We start from the raw sequence: 22657 nt of genomic DNA, 5'->3' as shown, positions 1-22657 counted from the left end.
TCAAAGTTGCAACATTCAGGCCTCCTTATATAATCAAAAGGGACAAAACCCTTTCCATATTCATCAGAAATCTCTGCCAAAAGCAGAGTCATCTGCACGATTCCGACTTTATAATGCGCATGTATTTATGAATCACTCTCCAATAGTGATGACACCAGGTGTTTGCAAAAAGTGAGCTTATCCTGCCCCACATGTGGCACCTGTCACAAACACATGCAAAGGCAAGTCAGATTTTCACCTGAAAAAAGATGTGAACATGGGATACAAGTCAAAATAGGTAATTGCATCAGACATAATTTTTGTCACTGATGCATCAAATTTGGAAATATCCTTCACATATCCACCGTTAAACTTTTTGAAAGCTTTACTGATGCCTTGAAAGTTGTAACCTTGATCAAACAACTTCTGAGCATGATTCTCTTTGAAATCTTGGAAGAAATTGTACCTAAAAAATTGTGAACTGTGCAAAGGCTGGAGATATTGCTTACATAAAGGGAAATTTGAAGTCACCCCTCTTGTCATACAGTCTTGTGGACAGTGTTTTGTTTCTCTGAATCTTTATGCCTAGATCCAAATATGAAACAGATGAGGTGGTCTCTCTTGTCTTTATTGCTAGTTCAGGTGGTTAAATCAGTCACCCAAGCTGTCACTCATGTAACTTCATTAGGACTGAGGATATAAGGGAGGAAGTTAACACCAGACCATATATTAGAATTAAAACATGTCTGTTGGTTGAAAATGTCAAACTGTGATCAAGGGAAAAGTCTGCGGTTTTCCATTTTCATCCAACAGTGGGTTACAATAGTAAACATGATTTGGTTGCAGGATCGATTCAAGTCAGAATTTTCATGTAAAACAAATCATGACTCTTAACATGTCAAAACTGAATATTAAATGCATGTTCAAAGTATGTTTGTAACCTTTTAGTGATGTATCATGATATAACATCTATAATAAGTTTTCATATAAAAATTAGATCAACAACAAGTGCTTTTATGAATTATTATGGTGTAACATTTATAAAACATTTCATATAATTATAATTTAGCAAGTAATACATATCATCAGGTAAAATGCATATACAAAATATCAGTAGTTTCAGTTATAGTTTTCATATAAATGCTAGCCTAAGGTAACGGGAACCCATCTCCCAGACATAACTATTCATTGAAAGTCAAGGGCATTCTCCCAGTATGTCATGGGCAAAGATACAAGAGTTTGCAGGCTTTCCACTGTTTCAAGAAACCTTAAAAACAATAAGATGGCACTACTATAGTTAACAAGCAAATTCCTCAGGACATTTTGTATATGTACTTTAGTTAGACATTTGTCTCCGAAAGGAATTTAATTTGTAGCATTGAGCTTTGCATTACAGACATGTCAGACTAGAAACCTGTTTTGATCAGTCTTTCATCTCATCACTCAGATCATGACACCTTTGTTCCTTTTTAACATTCACAATTGGTGGTCTACTATTGTCTTATATCCATTTGATTATGTTGTGCGAAAACCACTTTTGACCAACAAGAAAATTGCGTAGAAAATGTCATGTTTAAAAATGTTAAAAAATGCAAATGTTATTCTGCATAGTATGATTTAAAACCATATTCTTTTTTTTTGCAGTTGAAGAAGTAACGACAACAACCACAACTACCACAACTACCACTACTACTACTACAACCACAACCACGACAACACCTCAACCGATACCTATTACCCTTGCCCCCAAGAAAGTCAGTAAGTAAAAATTACTCGATATATTCAGTGATTTTCATTTAATACAACTTTAATGGAAAAATGCGTTAAATTTCTGATTTGTACCAATGTGTTTGAAATATTGCCGATTCAGCATCACTCAGTTTAAATTTGTGAAATAGATATGGTTGCATTAATGATTCAACAATTGTGATCTGAAACTGAAGTTTATATTTCAAAGTTTATCTGCATCCTCTGAGTATATACTTTGTCTGTTAAAAACTCTACTTGTCTGAACTTTCACTTTGTGTCTTTTTGCAATTGCAGTTGTAAAATGAACTCAGGATACAATATATGTATTGTAGCTAACATTTATGAACATCTGCTCTGTATGCTCTTACACCTAATGTACTTGTCATCACATCTTCATGCATTGTATGTGTTCAGTATAGATGTGATACATTAGTCTACACGACATCATTGTTTCTAGGCTGTTCTGATGCCAAGATGGATCTTGTGTTAATCCTGGATACCTCCACCAGTGTCACTGAACCCAACTTCAGACTCATGCAGGATTTCTTAAAATTCTTTCTGGCTAATGCCAACATTGATGACGACAATGTCCGAGTTGGTATTGTCATCTACAGTACCAAAGTTGCCATCCAGTTCCAGATGAATGAATATATTGGGCAAAAGAAAGAAGTTTACAAGGCCATTGACAGAATACCCTATATGTATGGAAGTACCAACACTTACGGAGGACTGAATATAATGAGGACTCAGATGTTCACACCTGGAACAGGAGACCGACCTGGTGTTGATAATGTGTGTATTCTCATCACTGATGGTGTGTCCAATATCAATTCCAGAAGGACAATTCCCGAGGCTGTCAAAGCCAGAGATCAGAATATCCATATCTATGTGATTGGTATTGGTCTTAAAGACACTAAGGAAATTGATGGAATTGCCACACCACCTATTGAAGAAAACCGTTTCACTGTTCAGGAGTTCAGTGAATTGTCTTCTATGAGAGAAAAGGTCTTTGGATCACTTTGCCCTGGTTAGTATGTTTTTCCTGTTGTTTTTTAAATCACATAAAGTTGTATACTGTATCTATGTCAGTACCAACCCATCTTCTCCAATTCTTTTTTGTGTATGATCTTAAAATAAATCATGTCACTTAACATATTTGTTAAATGTTATAGGTTTTGATTTGTCTGTCAAAAGCTCCTTTGCCAGTTACTGATATATATGTGACACATGATTTCCAATACCTTTTTCAGAGGCACTACCAACACCCCCACCACCAAAGAGTGAGTCTCAGCATTGCACCTCTTTACCATCCCTGCTCTTCTCTCTAACTAACTCATGTATTTTACTTTGGATGAAACACAGTACATCATCTCAGGAATTTAAAAAAAACTGGACTTTGAGTTTACTATGTATTTGATTTATATTTAGGACATACCTAGATGAAGAAAATCTCAGAAACCTGTCAGATGACCTATTCCTGATGTATGCACAAGCAATTGTCTTAAAATGTGTCTCTGTAATCAGTCTTTCATTTGGTAAATCCTCTTAAGTCTGTGAAATGAAATTATCAGAAAGAACATGCCAATAGGCTTATTTTGGGGTGAGTGTGTTTGTTTGTTGTATAACTCAGCAATATTCAAGCTATATAACCGTGGCCTATAGAGAATTGATCCTGGAAAAGACAATTCAGTGAGTGATATTATGAGCAATGGTCGTCATCGTATTGGTATGCCTGACAATTCAATCCTTTTAGTCACCAGCATAGGTTGCTGGGGACCCATTCTAACCTGAAATTCCTATTTTCAAAGTATATTGAAGTAATTTAAACATTCTTATTTTACTTCATGGTTTTGAATGAGTGAAAAGGTTTACAGTACCTTCAACAGTATTGCAGCGATATCATGTCAAAGAGCATCAACATGGCACTACTTGTTTGCTCACCTGACTGAACGTCAATTGAGCTGATGTTGTGCCTTGTTTGTCCAGAACCTGTGGCCATTGTTGACTGTGCATCATAAACATCTCCTCATCTCCTAATGAAGCTGAAACTTCTCAATGATGAAACCCCAATTTGTTTATGAGGTTTGAATCTGATTTGGCAGCGATATTTGAAAAGCTTATTTATGCCATTACTCAGTCATTAAATTTCAGACTTGAATGAAATTTGGTGTATGTATAGTTCATAGTGTGTTCAACATATCTGTTCCATTTTGTTTGCAATGATTAAAAAAAAATTTAGCTCTGAAATTCCCTCAGTAAGCATATTTGGCATCTTCTCCACAGAAATCACCAGACTGAGGGAACTAAAGTTTGGCATGTACTCGTATGTTTCTCTTATGATGACATCATATTTTATTAACGTCATTAGATTTTATTGTCAGATTTTTATTGTGTTTGTGGAAAAGTGTGGGAGTGGCAGGTGTTCTGGTTGAGCAGGACTTGCTTATTCTTTTCACAAACACCTTGTGTCATCACTGATTTTCAGTGATCCATTCATATAATTATCACCACTATTTTGCCCTTTACATCCAATGGAATCTGTTTTGGCAAATGATCAAGACTGAATATTCTCTGGCAATGATGTTTTATATTTAGTCCTCAGTTTTTATGAAGAAAATATTGTAATATTGACATTCTAAATTGCTGACTACATATCTAGGTGAGCTACAGTGCCATGACACTTTATTTACATAGACAGGCAATCCAACCCATGACAAAGAATGATTTAACCACTAGGTTTCTCAGTCTCCATCAGAATAATGGTTCATGTGATCATTATTATCTATGTTGGAAGTAAGCAGCTAAGGAAATTCTGAGGAATCTTTGATTCAAGAGACTAGTTACTAACTGCTTTACTATGCAAGACCTTGTTATATACTTGGATTTAGTGATGTTAGGATTAGTCTGCCCGGCAGCGTCTTGTTTGATGCACTGTGGTTTCATCCAAACTTTTATATATACTATGTAATCGCTCTTTGCCTTTTGTCAATTTGTGTGTACTATGAATATGTTGGATCTGGAATGAGCACCCTTACATTAAGACTATCATATATCATGTGTGTTGTAACATAATAAAGGATATCAGTCTTGTCTTTCCTGATACCATTTTTGTTTCACGATATGAAGGAGCATCACTATTTTCGTGAGTGGTGCAATTTGTTTACACTCGGCATAACATGTAATGAAAATGGTATGTGTAAAGAAATGATTGAGGTTCTATTTACAGTGTTTATCAATATGCTTTACTTCAACTTAAATGTAAGGAAACACAATCTCACAGCCAAATCTCAAAGAAAATCCCAAGATTATTAATGATGTATATACGGCAACTATACCACATTGTTACACAAGGTCAAAACTGACAATGACAATAACTGATTATTATTTCCTATAAGGTATAATAAGCACAATAATTGAAAAAGCATTTGATAAATATTATGACCATGCAGTGTTCTCTCCTATATCAAATATGTTATTGTTGCCTCAAGTTACAGTATTTAGATTGTTTGAAAAAAAGTATTTTGCTGTACATGCTTCATGTCCAGAAAAGAATGTGTTTGGTCATTTCCTTTTTGAGTAAAAAGAAATATTCACTCTGCTTCAAGTGACCACAAACATTCTATCTCGAACATAAATTCCAAGTCCCTCGCCAGAATATGCAGTGGCTGGTAACCATATTTCTGTGCACCTCCCTATAAATGATTTGGATTATGACTTATCTCTGCACAGAGCTGTGGGCTGTTCCATAATGTTTACCTAATAGACTCCCATATTCAGAACATACCACACTAACAACCCCACCATAATGTACATCCCACACAACTACAACATGATTCTTTTACTCAGATGCTTGCTTTCAAATATGTGTACTTCATGCAACTTTCATATGTACTTATTGTGTGGGATACATCAAGAGTGTACAGATTTTTGGCTGCCATCTCTGGGCACAATGCTGGATATAAGAAAATCTGGTTTCTAACCTGCTAAGTAAGTTATTTGTTTCACAACTCAAAATGCAAATTTGGACGAGGGATCTATCAGGAAAACACTATGGGACAGCTCTGTAGCTCCGTGTAGCAACAAGTCAATATCAAAGTCATATATAGGGAGCAGCACACCTATAAACAATCAGATCATTAAGATGTTTCTGTTTTTTTATTTGGCTGAGGGGTGTACAGTTTCAGTTTTCCTCTCAAATTATCTAAATCAAAACATGCTATGTGTGAACATGTAAAGATAGATCTTGATAGAATACTGTAACTTGAGTAATTACATCTATAACTATCATAATGTAACTAATTAACATACTACCATACACATAGTTTCAAATTGAGTATGTATAATTCAGCCCTCACTGTCAGTCAAACAACCATTTGAGTTGTTGCTTGCACTGATTTGCTGAAGGTATATTTTTGCACTGTTTGTCACAGGTTTATTTGTTTCACAAGAATTCTCGTGCCTGTTTTGTTGCTCCTACATTTCTTTGTCTTTATCTCAAGCAGGTACTAAATTAAGGGGTTTTGTTAGTATTATGAACAATAATAATATGATTTTCATTCAAAAATCTATTTATTTTATTTTATTTTATTTTTTTTTGGGGGGGGGGGGGGGAGAGAGAGAGAAAAAGAGAAGAAATTTGGCTGGGGTGATCCTGCTGAACAATGTACCACTTTTCTTGTGTCAGTGTATTGTGTACAGATGTGTTTATTTGTGTTTCCTTGTATTTGTACTTTGAGAATACAGACAATTAGACAAGGTAAGCCATCTATCCAAGATGTCATATGTCATGTGGTTTTGTTGTGTCCTATGTCTATGTCTTGTGCCTGCACATAACAGGTTGCTCTGATGCCAAGATGGATCTTGTGCTTATCCTGGATACCTCCACAAGCGTCACAGAACCCAACTTCAGACTCATGCAGGACTTCTTGAAATACTTCCTTGCTCCTGCCAACATTGATGATGACAATGTCCGAGTTGGTATTGTTATCTACAGTACCAAAGTTGCCATCCAGTTCCAGATGAATGAATACATAGGTTCTAAGAAAGATCTTTACGTAGCCATTGACAATATACCTTATATGTACGGAAGTACTAACACCTATGGTGGACTGAATGTTATGAGAACACAGATGTTCACACCAGCAACAGGAGACCGACCTGATGTTGAGAATGTGGCCATTCTCATCACTGATGGTGTGTCCAATATAAATGCCAGAAGGACAATCCCAGAAGCTGTTGAAGCCCGCAATCAGAACATTCACATCTATGTCATTGGTATTGGTCTGCAAGATACAAGGGAAATTGATGGCATTGCCTCACCACCTATAGAAGAGAATCGTTTCACTGTCCAGGAGTTCAGTGAACTGTCTTCTATGAGAGAAAAGGTCTTTGGGTCCCTCTGTCCAAGTAAGAAGTTCTTCAGATTATAGTCCTATTTTCCTTTTTTTTAAGTATCTTAGAGTGTGTTGTCCTTCCTTGTATAAATTCCAAATTGTCCTTGCAGTGTTTTTGATGATCTGTGCTCCTTGGTAAAATGTAAGAACTCATTATCTGTATGTAGGATGGTATTTTGTTATCATCTGCATTATATTTACACTGTACCATTCTTATCCCACTTGCATATAATGTGAGGGGATACAGTCAATTCCTCTGGACTTTGTCTCAAAGGGGTAGGTGTCATTTCCAGCGCACAACTTGAAAACTGTGAAAGACTTTTCATCCAAACCAATGTTTTAACCAAGGGTTGAAGTGGTGCCTTTTTCTATTTAGGAACTTGTCAAAATTTGAATTTTTACTGTTTCAATGGAAACAAGTTAGACTTGAAACTAAAACTGAGGTAGGGGTCATTTCCGGAGCAGAACTAAATAAAGTGACATAACCCTTTCCATATCCAATAGAAATCTCTGCATAAAGCAGAATCGATTGTTCGATTCCAACTATATCATGAGCATGTGTTTAAAGAACTATTCATCATTTTACATCCAAACTTGGTACATGTATTAATCAAGGACTGAAGTGGTGCTTTTTGTTCTTTAGGAATTTTAAAAAAAAAATGTTTCCTGTCTCCATGACAAGTTTAACTTTGACTCTGTTCATGGTGATGTGTTTGTTCTGGACCATATCTCTAAAACTAATAAGTATTCTTTCATGAAACAGTGCACACACACACAGACCAGGTTGTCAAATGTTGCATTTTGCTATTTAGGGAGTTTTGAATTTATATTTTTTTCCATTTCTATAGCAACAAGTTTGACTTTGACTCTGTTCATATGTGTACCTGACATAGAAATACAAAGTTCCAAATCCCAATTCCATGGTACTGTTTTTGTAGCTCAATAGTGACTCTTGTATAAGGACAGACAGACTAGATAGAAATTCCCTCATCGAGTTGACTTAGAGTAACAGTCTTGAGGGGGTCAGGGGGATTTGTCATCTTTTGATGAATCTTGTAATGTTGGTCATAGTCCATTGACACAATTATTGTTATTGGCACAGCATGATTGATCTTTCCATAAAAGTATATCCTTTTACTTCAATATAACATCATGTCCATTGTGTTTACAGTACCGCCACCTACCACCACTCCAAAGCCAATTCCAATAACCTTTGCACCCAAAAAACGTCCAAGTAAGTGATTGTTCTAATTTTAGTAACCTCTGCGTGTGTGCGTGCGTTTTTTATGACATTTATGTCATTCAACACATTTCCTTGTCTACATTATGTTCAAATGCAACCCACTAGTGAGCGAAATTGACATTTTACTATACTTTACAAGTTCTAAATATAAAATATGGGTTTATTGTATAAAATACATGGGATATTGTAGCATCAATGTTTCAGAGATTTAAGCTGATTTGTGAACAAAAGGATGACATCATTTATATTTGATTTCTAACCTGAAGAATCATGTGTCAATAAATATTTTCACCCATTTAGTGGTACATTTTTTATGCTAGAAAACAAAATAACAGTTTATTGTTTTAAAAGTGAGAATTTTCTTCCAGGTTGTTCTGATACAAGGATGGATCTTGTCTTAATACTGGATACCTCCACCAGTGTCACTGAACCCAACTTCAGACTCATGCAGGACTTCTTGAAGTTCTTCCTGGCTAACGCCAACATTGATGACGACAATGTCCGAGTTGGTATTGTCATCTACAGTACCAAAGTTGCTATTCAGTTCCAGATGAATGAGTATATTGGTCAGAAGAAAGAAGTTTACAAAGCCATTGACGGAATACCATATATGTATGGAAGTACCAACACCTATGGTGGACTAAATATAATGAGGACTCAGATGTTCACACCTGGAACAGGAGACCGACCTGATGTTGACAATGTGGCCATCCTCATCACTGATGGTGTGTCCAATATAAATGCCAGAAGGACAATTCCAGAAGCTGTCAAAGCACGAGACCAAAACATCCACATATATGTCATTGGTATTGGCCTTACAGATACTAGAGAAATTGATGGCATTGCCAGTGAGCCAGTTGAAGAAAACCGTTTCACTGTTCAGGAGTTCAGTGAGCTGTCGTCTATGAGGGAAAAGGTGTTTGGTTCTATTTGCCCAGGTATGAAGTTTTGCATTTATTATACCCATATTATATGTTAGTGTTCTTTGAATTACAAATTTACACATGAGAGTTTATATGGCTCAGATTTTCCTGGATTGGGATTTATATTAATTTAGTTGGTTTATGAGACCAACCGACCAAAAGCACTGATATTAGAAACAATAAAATGACATTTGACAATATTTATTTTTCATGACTCAAAATTAGGTGAATCTCATCCACAAAACATTCCAGTGTGTGATCTAATGATATCATTTTCTGTTTTTGCAGTTGAACCACCAACAACTCCTAGACCTATTCCTATCACTCTGGCACCAAGGAAGCTGCCCAGTAAGTGACATACAATGTATAATCAAATTTTACAGACAGTACATACTGACATCATTTAGATACTGGAAATTATTTAACTAGAATGGCAACTGCCATTTCTACTCTACTTGTCTTGGTGTGTTGAATAGGAGATTTATTTTTTAGTTCACCTTTCTGAAAGTCAAGTGAACTAATGTTGTGCCCTGTTTGTCTGGAGTTGGAGCTACAGCTGCAAAACCAGATACACTATATTAAAACTATGAGCCTAAATGTTTTTTGTAGAAAAAACACCTTGCAACAGTGTAATTTTTATCCAGGACAGAATTTTTTTTTAGGCTCTGTCATCTTCTCATAACCAACTGAACCAATAAAGCAAAAACTTCACATGCTCGTTCCCACAAGTTTCAAATCCAATTTAAATTTTGGCAGCTAGATTGAAAAATGTATTTCTGCCCATTACTCGTACGCTTTTGTTAAATGTGTTATGAATTTGGTACATCTGTACATGGGCTCAACACATATATTCTGTGTTTCGTGATGTCTTAATTTTGATCTTGACCTTTGCACTTTGACCACACTGAAAAGTAGAGCAGGTTATTGTCTTTACTCATCCAGTTTCTGTCAAAATGTAATGATATGTGGTATAGGTGTATGAGGGTTTTATACATATGCTCGTTTTTTCGCAGTATGTTAAGTTTGGACATTTATTTGACATTTGCTCTTTGACCAAGCTACTAAATTCTCTCAAAATGCATTGCCTCGCACTATAAACATCATCTCTTCAGGAACCACTGACCTATGAAGCTGATGACAAATGTATTTGTTCAAATGGTTCCAATCTGTTTTTCAATATGGCCACCCAGAAGCTGCCTTGTGAAAGCTATTTATGGCTACTGCTAAGCTTTTTCTGTTAAAACAAATACTGTAGTTCTTTCAAAACAAATTCCGCTTTATGAAAACCTTCTTATCTGAAATTACTAGACTGAGGAAGATGAACTTTGGCATGTCTATGTTTCTCTAATAGTGACATCAATAGGATTTCCTGTGTTTTGTGAAACATTTGGAAAATTGTTATGGCATTAGAAACATTATTGTCCTTGGAAGGTATGTAAGGCTCAAAGTTGAAGTAAAGTATATTTAACTATTGTGTATTGCAACAATGTTCAACATTACTGCATTCAGTTTTTGCAGATTTAGAAGGATTGTGGAAATTGCATTAGTTGTTTCATATTTATTAATTCATTGTCCTAATATTTGAATAGCCATGCTGACAGCATTTTTCGTTTAGTGGCTGTTGACATTTTATACTGTTGACTACATATTCAGTTGAGCTACAGTGCCATGGGCCCAAGGCACTATTTTTTATCAAGATTTGATTGAGTTATTCTGTGCAGTCTTACTTAGACTCATACTTATTTAATGTGATATCAGTTTACATTAATAAGACCAAACGTTTTTTGTGTATTTTTACATCAGTAGGAATCTTATTTCAAGGTTCACATCAATAAGAAGGATATTTATAGCACAGTTTACATCTATAAGTAGGATATTAATTCTAGTTTTCATCAATAAGAAAGATATTTGTTGTACATTTTAAATCAATAAGAAGGATTCTTATTGTACAGTCTACAACAATAAGAAGGATATTCACTGTACAGTTTACAACAATAAGGATACTTTACTGTTTAAAACAATAAGGATATTAATTGTTCAGTTTACAACAATAAGAAGGATATTTATTGTACAGTTTACAACATTAAGAAGGATATTTATTGTACAGTTTACAACATTAAGAAGGATATTTATTGTACAGTTAACAACATTAAGAATATTTATTGTACAGTTTACAACAATAAGAAGGATATTTATTGTACAGTTTACAATGATGAGAAGGATATTTATTGTACAGTTTACAACAATAAGAAGGATATTTATTGTACAGTCTTCATCTATAAGAAAGATATCTATCGTACAGTTTACAACAATAAGAAGTATATCTATTGTACAGTCTACATCTGTAGGTGGTATATTTATTTTACAGTTTACAACAATAAGAAGGATGTTTATTGTACAGTTTTCATCAATAAGACTGAAATAGGAAAGAATAATATTGTGTAGTGTAAATCAGTAAGAAGGACTAATTTTGTATTGTATCTAATAAATATATCTGTCATAATGTTGTTGCTGTTTCAGGTTATTTCATGTTTCTCTTCTGTCTATTTTATGTATATGTGTGTTTGTCATATATGTTGCACAATGCAAATCACTTCTAAAGACTTGTGTATCAGAATTACCCTAACAACTAACGCATTACTTTTACCTCATACAGATATTCTTGTTGTATTGCTCTTTTGCTTCTATTTTATTCTGTTTAGCTTTATTATGTCATTCTCTTCAAACAGTTTGTTTATGTCATTTGACACTGTATCATAGATTAAGAACATCTAATCAAAGTAACAATTTTTAACAATATAAAAAGTGTGTTAAGAGAAGAAATTGTTTATTTCCGAATACCACTTAACAGTAATTGTTTAATTTACATCAGATAAGCTTTTCTATAACATTGTCTGTTAAACCATTGATGGGAATTGAGAATATACATGTTGTTTTTCTGTCTCAGGCTGTGACGATGCAAAGTTGGATCTTGTGCTTATCCTGGATACTTCCACCAGTGTCACTGAACCCAACTTTAAACTCATGCAGGATTTCTTAAAGTATTTCCTTAGTGATGCTAACATTGATGGTGACAATGTTCGAGTTGGTATTGTTATCTACAGTACCAAAGTTGCCATCCAGTTCCAGATGAATGAATATATTGGTCAGAAGAAGGAAGTTTACAAAGCTATTGACAATATACCATATATGTATGGAAGTACCAACACCTATGGTGGAATAAATGTAATGAGGACACAGATGTTCACACCAGCAACAGGAGACCGACCTGATGTTGATAATGTGGCCATTCTCATCACTGATGGTGTGTCCAATATAAATGCCAGAAGGACAATCCCAGAAGCTGTTGAAGCCCGCAACCAGAATATCCACATCTATGTCATTGGTATTGGTCTGCAAGATACAAGGGAAATTGATGGCATTGCCTCACCACCTATAGAAGAGAATCGTTTCACTGTCCAGGAGTTCAGTGAACTGACAACAATGAAAGAAAGAGTATTTGGTTCTATTTGCCCAGGTAAACACATTTGGGTAAACATGCAGTACTAGCTGGTACTTGTTCACTGACATACCTATTCTTGAAATATTATGGAGAAACAACAGTAAAAGAAAAGAATCAACAAATTGTCATCCTAGGGAGTTTATTTCATTTTGTGTAAACTATTTATAGAACACCTCTGTGGTCTAGTGGTAGAGCATCCGCCCAGAGAGAGAATGGTCAGGGGTTTGATCCCAGTCCATGTCATACCAAATGACGTTAAAAGATGGTACTTGTTACTCTGTGTCATGCTCAGCATAAAAGGGGCTAAAACAAGGACTGGTTGGCTCAGAGTAAGTATACTGTGTCTGAGTGAGGTATTCATGTTAAACTGCATCATGGTATCTCAGTGGGCTAGCGCTTTAAAATCAGCATTAGTCCAGAGTACAAGCATGCCCATCGCTATATAAGTGTATTTATCTTGGAAGCGACGCTGCCACCTCACCACCCCACCACCTCACCACCTCACCACCTCACCTAAGCTTTTTGTAATTACTGCGATTCCTAAGGCACATAAATAATGTAACTTTGCTCACACAGTGCTATGTTTTGAAATGGGAAATAAGTCATATCTCCTTGTATTTTCAGTTCAGGCCCCTACACCTAAACAAAATGGTAAGTTGCCAGATTTTGCTTACACAAGGGATTACAGAAATGACATTATGTTGATATTATTTTTACAATTGAAAAAAACACATGAATTGCATCAATTTGAGTGTATGTTAATGATGTATTTAAATGTTAATGATTACACATATTTATGAGTGAGATTTCTTACTTTTCAAGTCATTTCTAAAATAAATATCATTACAATATCATATTAATTTGATTTTGAATTGTTATGTTTGATTGTTTTCATTTGTCTGCCATGTAACATTGGTTAATGTTGTCAAGCAGTCATTCAGGGACCATATTATCCATTGTTCAATTTCTTGAATCTGTTCCCACATCATTCAAGAAAGTAAATGGGTAAATCTTTTGTTCACTGAATAAGAAGGACCTAACCAGAACAAAATATAGCACAGTGAACTATATACAAGTATAAAACAAAAGAAATGATTATTTGAGGTATACATGTATTTTGAAACTGCTTGACAATACTGTTGTTTGTTATGTTACAGTGTGTTATCATTTGATTTGTCAAATATTTATAAGAATAAATGTGTTTTCATTTGTTGATACATGTTTGTCTGTAACCATATGTTCTCATTCAATGTCAAGTGAATCGTTTGTAAACCATATCTGTTCACATTGTTGTCTAATGCTTTGTTTGTGAAGTGTTTATTCATCTACTTTCACTGCCTCAGATGTTGTAATTGTACTATCAAATCTTAATGTTAAGATCTGTACAGCACCTTTGATTATCTTCTTCTGAAATGATAGCTATGGACTCGCATTTTGACATTACATGTATATTCAAAATATTTCAATGAAGAGAAACATTGACAATTACAGATTTGTAAAACAAATTATACAACTGTAAAATACACCTCTTTAAGTGGCATTAGAAGTTTGTATGATGAACAAGGCAGGTAATTCGGTGGATATACAACAGCTTTATACAGTAAATCCGATGTTTCAGTGTAGATACTAACAACGTTATCGAGCAAGTGATGTGATCTACACTGAAACGTTGCATTCATTGTATGAAGAAGTTGTATATGCATAGAACCATCTCACTTGTAAAAAATACACATGTGATAAAATCCTACAGATAATCAACATTCTATTTGGCACTGTTACCTCTGTATTTGTGTGTGACAATGTTTACTGTATATGTGTTATTGCAGTTTTTGCAGTGTGTGCTTTGCACATCAGTAGATCATATCCTACAGAATGTGTGAACTCCCTCCTGTCATTGTAAACCATTAGGGCATGGGTGGCCATGTTGTCTAAGGTGTCAGAACTTGCAATGCAGGCTTATACTACTCAGATGCCAGGATCTGCAGGTCGTCAGTTTGAATCCCAGATAAACCCCAGTTATGATCCTTGTCTGTCAAGCACCACATACCTGTTAGTTTCATCAGTGTGGTAAATGTCTAAAACCTGCATAAGTTGAGGCTTTTGTTCCTCATCAAGCTGACATGCAGTTGTATTAGCAAAGTACTGTTTTCAAGCAGTGTTAAATCCAACTCACTCTCATTGTCCAGCATTTTGTGTGCCAGGTACAAGGGATATGGAAGGAGAATGAGCACTTTAGAACTGCAGTATAATCATTACTGCAGTATATAAGATTACTCATAATATCAACCATGCTGGTTTGTCTGATACAGACTTCATTATGGATTGGACATCGTCATATAGCTGGAATGCTGTTGAGTGTGGTGTTATGCAACAAACGAACAATGCCAGTGTTTTTTAGTATTTGCATCTGATATGCTGTCATTGACAATGGCCTAATTAATCTTATTTAGTAATTGTATTAAGATATAATGAATGGATAAAAACAATATGACTCAAACTGTGTAAAGTCTTCAAATTGAAAATGGTGCTGATAAACTACACACTTGTCATATTTTAACCTGAAAGGACATAGGACAATATAACAACTAAATCATTTAGGCCTCTAAAATGTTTGAACTAAGAAAGCTTCAGAGGTTGTATGGTATAGTTCATAGTCATAGTTCAGCTTTAATCACACATGTCTTGTAATAACAGAAAGTAATTATGCTAATCCACACAATACTGATATAAGAGTAATGCTATTTTCAGGGCATTATCATTTGCAGAAGCCCAAGGTATTCCATCAACTGCCTGACGAAGGAGGGAAGTTGAAAAGACCGAGGGTTTCTGCAAATGATAATGCCCTGAAAAATAGTGTTACCGTTGTCTTAGCTAAGAGGAATAGAATATATCAAATAAAAATATACAACAATATCGGTTTTGAAACATTTACTGCAATCGTCGGACATGAATATATTGAAAAACATTTACCAGATCTGAAAAAAGCAACTGCTCAAACCAGCAGTTGAGCTCAATTAAATATAATATAAGATAACAGGAAACGCTCTTAAGCTGTTATTTAGTGTTTCTAAATATGTCACAATGTGCTGATATACCGGTAGGGACGAGTGAGTGAGTTTGGTTTAACACCACTTAGAGCTAATAAAGCCATGTTAACTCATGTGGATTAACAAAATGTCTTTTTCTTGCTCTCTTCTAACATGGCACTCTGTTTGGGTAATACATGTATAAATGTTTCATGTTCAGGTTGTATGTTACTGTTTCCTGTGTCAGTGGTCCCATCTGTTCTGTCCCTAACTTCATCCCTGACACCATGTTTCCCTATGCCTCCAGGCTGTGCAGATTCAAGGATGGATCTTGTGTTTGTGTTGGATGCCTCTACCAGTGTCACAGAACCCAACTTCAGGCTCATGCTTGATTTCTTGAAAGACTTCTTGTTTGTGGCCAACATTGATGATGACAATGTCCGTGTTGGTGTACTCATCTACAGCACCAAAGTCTTCATCCAATTCCAAATGAATCAGTACCAGAACAAGAGGGACATCTTCGCAGCAATAGATGAGATCCCATATAATTATGGCAGCACCAACACATTTGGTGGTCTGAATACAATGAGAACTCAGATGTTCACACCTGATAATGGTGATCGCCCAGATGTTTTGAATGTTGCTATCGTGATCACTGATGGTGTGTCCAACATTAATGCTAGGAGGACAATCCCAGAGGCTGAAATTGCACGAGATGAAGGCATCCACATCTATGTCATTGGTATTGGTCTATCAGACACCAGGGAAATTGATGGTATTGCTTCACTTCCCTTGGAGAAGAACAGGTTTACTGTTAATGAGTTCACTGAGCTCAGAGCGATGAGAGACCAAGTCTTCACTTCCATGTGTCCAGGTATATCACTGGGTCAGAACCAAAAGCATCATTTAAGCAGAACCTACTCCTTTCATGCTTTTGAGCTTAAACCAGGCTTCAATTGATACTAAATGATGGCACATACAAGAAAATCATATGAAACTGCATGCAGTCTGAATGGATTTCTTAACATGTTGCCTTCATCCCATAGGGCTAAATGTCAAGTACCATGCCTGGCGATGAAAATAGCATGGATAATTGAAACACAAGTTTAGTTACACATAACTAAATTGCTGTACTGATATGAAAAAATGGATCATATTGATATGTATACCATTTTGTGTGATACATTTTTTCATAATTTCTCTGCTTATTTGAACTCTTCTTATCTGTTAATCTTGACAATACTACTCAAACAATACATCAACTCATGGTATCATTACTTTACATTTGATGAAAACATATGATGCCGTGAGGGTAAATGTATACAAGCTGTGAGTTATCTCATGGAAACTTGGTGGACAAAGATTAATGTTGCTTGTTTCAGCTTTTTCACTACCTAATACAAATATATTTGGGTTCTTTTCGAGACTGTTGTGCATATAAGTTATAATCATAATGAAAAGTCTTTTTCAGCAGATTTCAAAATGTCTTTTTCTGCTGTCAGAAAATGTAAGTATGATATTTCTTTTTAATATTAATGAGGTAATTAGAATGAAGAATGTTTTGATCTATTAATCACCTTTTTCAGGATTTATAATCTTTCAAGTAATGTGAGTGTACCCCTCATGTAAATCATGCTATGTATAAAAACAACAAATTTGTTTCAGGGCAAGTCATTTATTCTCAATTGTGTATTTAATACCATTTCCCACTGTAGGTGGCCCTGACCAGAGGATGGACCTTGTGTGTCCTAGGCAACTCAACCAGTGTCATCCTAGCTCCAGATTCATCCAGGATTTCCTCAAGTTTTTAGGTTTTCATCCAGTTCCAGATGGATCACTGACAAACCTCTGGAGAAAAACAACTTCATTATAAATGACTTCTCAACTTGGTTGAAATGAGGAGGAAGTGTTTGAATCACTCTCTGATGACCAGGTGAGTTTGGTTTCTGCCTTTTGTTAACTCTACACACCAGTGCTGTTATGATAGATTATAAGATTAGAATTATGATGCTAATGTGCAGGTAACATCTGTACTTCCCTATCAGTGTTGCATTAGCCAATGTTTGCTGTTGAGTAGACTGAACTGGTGATCATGCAGTTTGTAACAATGTGTGATCATTGTACACACTTGGAGACCATCATTCTTTTCTGACACAATCGCTATATGTGTGCGGGAAACAGTGTCAAAGGTATTAAAGACATCAATTGAGAAGGCTTACCTTCGGCTCTTATCTAAATGCACTGCACTTCAAATCTCGTCCTTTTGCTTGTACACATATTAATTCCATTAGAATTCAGTTTTTTGCTTGACTTTAAGTTAATGCATTTTATTGTACTCTATTTTATAAACATCACAGCAAGGTGATTGATGTTAGTGGTCCAGGAATGTTTTTGGAATCTACTCTTAGTATTAAGAATGTACCTGGTGACATTAGATGTCATACTGGAGACATTCCAGGAAACAGTGATGTCAAGGTTGGTGGAGAAGAAATACTTGCCACTTTAAATGTTTGTCTGCCTTGCCTTCAGAGAGAGCATGTTGATGCATATGTACTTTTTTTTACAGACATGGTTGGCGAGTCACCGACAACATGTAAGTGTGTGGATGATTGTCTCAGTGTTTCGGACCACACAGGTTCATGAAGATCACTTCGTACATTCATGTAATCACTGTTCGTGTATATCTGTCCACTCAGTAACTGTGATTGTCACTATGCTTTCAACCTGCACCTGATCAGCATATTTGTTACACAAAGTAGTAAGTGGAAAGTAATCTCTATTGACCGAGCTTTTTCACACTTTCGCCATCTTGGATCGAAAACGAGGCATGGAGAGCAGAGCTCCATGCAGTGTGAGTCGCATCAGCTCATAGGGAACAGACAGCATGTAAAACAAACAAAAATTGGTATCCACTGTATCTAATACAGAAGATATTGCACATTTTATCATGAGGTCCAATTAAAATATGCCTGTAATACACTGGGATTAGCATTTTGCTGTCAGGATCCCGATAGTGAATCGAAAGTTGCATTTTGAGATACGTATTTCAGAAATAGATTGTTTTATCATAACCTTGTCGGCTTATAGGTACAATGTGACAGTACATTCAATGACAGAAGTTTTGTATCGTAAATGAACCGCATAACATGAAACAGTGTACTTTTGCAAATTTGCTCAGTCAATGCGTGGCTTGGCGAACTCAAGATCATCGATCATGTTTATTTCATGTTTTTATTGTGGTGTTTGCTGCACAATGCACTATCGTTTTGCCAGTTGACAAAAAACACTTTTTCTGCTATGATTTTCATCTTAACATATTACGATGTAAATGAAATTAGTTCACAAAATAATTCATGTGTCAAAATAAATATTCAGACGGCGCGATCACTGTATTCAGTGTGTACAATGACAGATGATACTTTACTTGTTCTTCAAACATCACTTACTTAACTGATTATTGCCGATTGAGATTGTACAGTGCACGATAAAAGTAATAATGTGTGAACTGTTTAAAATATGTTAAAGGAAACTAATAATTGATAAATATAACATAATTCATGAAATTTAAGAAATATAAGAATTAATACAACCACCAACTTCTTGAACACCCTCACCTAATCCTGTATGGTGATAGGTAACTGTATATCAAAAGGAAGCTACTTATACATTTATCCTGAATAGTTTGAAAATGTCTTGATCAGTACAGATAAAATAACAAAAGATAAAAAGGAACTAACTTCAATTGGTAATCAAGCCAAGATAAAATATATGTATCAGTACAAATTATCTCGATTTCTCATATTTAACAAAGAAAAACAAACTGAAATGTTCATGTCTTTATTTCTCACAATATAAGTTTTCCAAAACTTAACATGGACCGGGTGTCTGTCAGTCAAAAGCACCTAATTAAATTCCAGGAGAAAATAATTTTCTTGCTTGTAAACAAATGGTACAATGTGCTTTTTTAGTGTCTGATAAATATTGGCCATGTTGTTTGGTGAGTGAATGAGGCTTTTCACTTCCTCGTCCTATTTAAGTGAAATGTGACAGGAAGCACATTTGTTGTTTGTTGATTTTCACTTCCTCATCCTTTGACAGCACGTATATTGTAACCAGTGTGTTACTGTCAGCAGAAAGCTCCTCCAGACATCCATCACCGGATACTAGTACTTCATTGTGTTGACTCGCTGGCCTGAAATGAATAACTCAATAATATTGTAATAATATTTCAACTTCAATAAAAAAATGTATAAACAATGCATATTCACCTTCTCTCTAAATATTCCTTAAATTCATCTGATATGTCTAAAACTCAAACAGTATATTCTGTGTAAACAGTAAACTCAACAGATGCATCAATTTAATGACAGTGTACTACAGCTCTTTATATCAATGTCAGACAGAGAAACTCACTCTTGTTTTAATGAAACATGTTTTGATATTTGTATTACCGGTATGTATTTAATCATGAAATACTTTGTTTAGTCTGACCATGCTGAAAACATACTTTCGCTAGAGTGAAATAAAATAAGATTTTTATTAAAATCAGGTGAAATATCATGTTTTGTCACACCTACAGTCAGTCTGCCTCATTGACACTATGGTTTTCTGAGTAAGGTCATGAAGATCACAAAGAAAATATAAGACTTGAATTTATTTTGTCAAATGAAATGTTTATCTCTTCTTGTGGTTTACTAAAGTTGATATCTTGACTTGAAAATATTAACTTTGTCAGATCACAAGATGAGATAAATTCATATGCTATCATCATTATTTGACAAGGAAAACAAATTTCTTCTATGTATTTATATTGTTTTTTATTTCTCGATTTGATTTAATTGTAAAAAAATTCAAAATGATCACACCACTTGACTTGATTGAAATAAACTAAAGTTCTAAAGATTGTCAACAATAGTAAAATATTATATCATAACAATATACTTATTGCAAAATGACACAGTAAGCACAACTATATTCTCACATATAAATTGATATGATTAATAATCAATAATACATGGCAATTGCTTGCACAAAAGAAATCATTTTGTTTTAAAAGTTTCAAAACATTTTTGTGAACATAAAACCAGATGGGTTTCACAATTAAACAAAGCGAATAAATGAGTTATGATTGCAATACGCATGGGAATTAAAAATAATTCTGTTTATACTTTAAGTTTATAGTAATGGCAGTATCAATTTATGCATTTGAAATATTTGAATACAAACTGTTAAAGAGTTATCTGTTTCTGTAAATTATATAAAGATCACATGTAGATTGAACATTTACTGGCCATTAATTAGTTGGGTTTTTGTTCATTTCATAACATGATTAATTTGGTACAGTAAAGTAAATGTCATTTTGGTAGAAATATTGTTTACAAAATTGCAGGTCAAACTGTACTTTACTTCAAATATATAAACACCCTTTACGTAATAATTCAGTTGAAGTTCAGGCTATCTAATCTGTCAACATTGACAATCAAAATAACACCTGTTCACAATCACAACAGCACAAGTAGATCTGGAGGTCTAATATTTTATTGGAATGCATTTGAGTCCATTACAATTTACATCAAATATGCAACTGATGCAAAATTCTGATTTGTTACGATTGTAAATTCTCAGTAGGTTACAATTTTATACATGATATCAACATATCAATTTAGTTAGTTTCTGACATATATCTATATATGGTCAAAAGGTCAATATTTCGACCCGCAAAGTTATTTAAACTCACAATAAATAGTTTGGCTTAATGGTGTGTAAACAATGAATTATTCTTTACAAGATCTCAGTAGCATTTGTATTCAGTCTGTTCAGTTACCATAAACTGTGCTGGGAGTTACCAGGTGGTCATGGATATTTTAAATTGAAATCACAACAGAACGGCCAGACTCAAATTTTTATCTGTAAGGAGACCAGAAAACAGTAGAATAGTTTGTAAATGATAAGAATAAGAATAATGTTCAATACTTACGATAAATGTACCGGGATGGTTAAATTGTCACAGTTTGTCCTGATTGCGTGTCTTGTTGACATCTCCATGTGTTTCATGTGCTATCCAGCCTTCACCTTCTGCTCTCCAAGCCTCGCCTTCAAACCCGAAGTAGCGAAGTGTGAAAAAGGTCAATAGGCTCTATGAGAGACCCTAAAGAAAAGTTAGACAGAGTTATCTCCCTTGACAATTCTCCACTGCCGGCGATAGATGATGAATATATGACTTTTTAATGGACAACAATCAGTTTATGTGTATCGATGTTTCATGGTCCCTTCATTAGATGTGTTAATATATGTTTACATGTTGATATGTTTACATACATTTGGATCAATTGTTTAAGGTGCAAGAATAACAATATTATGACCATCCTGACCACGATATTTCCTGGCAACAAACCAAAGTTCTCCATACCAACATCAATCACAGGGAAACAAGGAAACTCCTAGAAACTATTGAAATGCAAATAAAGAAGCAGGTTATTCACAGAGACAAATGCCAACTTACAATTACCAAATATCATTTCTATATCATTCGAAATAATATTTAGAAAATTATTCTCATCACCATAATCATGAGGGATACACTTATATAAACAGGGCAAAATTTGATATTCTCAATTTATCAAATTAACTGAAAATTATTTCCATCATAATGGTGAAATGTACATGTTAAATATGTTATAAATATTATGGTAAAGAATGTTGTCAAGAATGATGTGAGATAAAATATCACAATCAGGGAAATGCATTTTTTCATAGATTTTTAGGCTGTGTGACATCCCTCTTTTGTTTTTGTAAGAGTGAGTGAGTGAGTTGGGTTTAACGCCGCTTGTAACAGTATTCCA

General features: G+C 34.7%; 1 protein-coding gene across 1 annotated transcript in view; it reads left to right on the top strand.

The window, feature by feature from the left end:
* Nucleotides 1-22657, top strand: part of LOC139465989 (uncharacterized) — a 232491-nt gene that overhangs the window by 115023 nt on the left and 94811 nt on the right. The window contains exons 51-61 of the mRNA XM_071248005.1: nt 1624-1737; nt 2186-2755; nt 2979-3008; nt 6565-7134; nt 8293-8355; nt 8733-9302; nt 9576-9635; nt 12235-12804; nt 13414-13440; nt 16123-16689; nt 18382-18408. Coding sequence (XP_071104106.1) covers nt 1624-1737; nt 2186-2755; nt 2979-3008; nt 6565-7134; nt 8293-8355; nt 8733-9302; nt 9576-9635; nt 12235-12804; nt 13414-13440; nt 16123-16689; nt 18382-18408 — 3168 coding nt within the window. The remainder of the gene's footprint in view (nt 1-1623; nt 1738-2185; nt 2756-2978; nt 3009-6564; nt 7135-8292; nt 8356-8732; nt 9303-9575; nt 9636-12234; nt 12805-13413; nt 13441-16122; nt 16690-18381; nt 18409-22657) is intronic.

This window comes from Haliotis cracherodii, unplaced genomic scaffold (assembly GCF_022045235.1).
Source record: "Haliotis cracherodii isolate W230 unplaced genomic scaffold, xgHalCrac1.p SCAF_18, whole genome shotgun sequence".
In the NCBI taxonomy this organism is placed as follows: domain Eukaryota; kingdom Metazoa; phylum Mollusca; class Gastropoda; order Lepetellida; family Haliotidae; genus Haliotis; species Haliotis cracherodii.
Note: the sequence above shows the minus strand (reverse complement) of the source record. Positions and strands in the feature narration are given on the sequence as shown.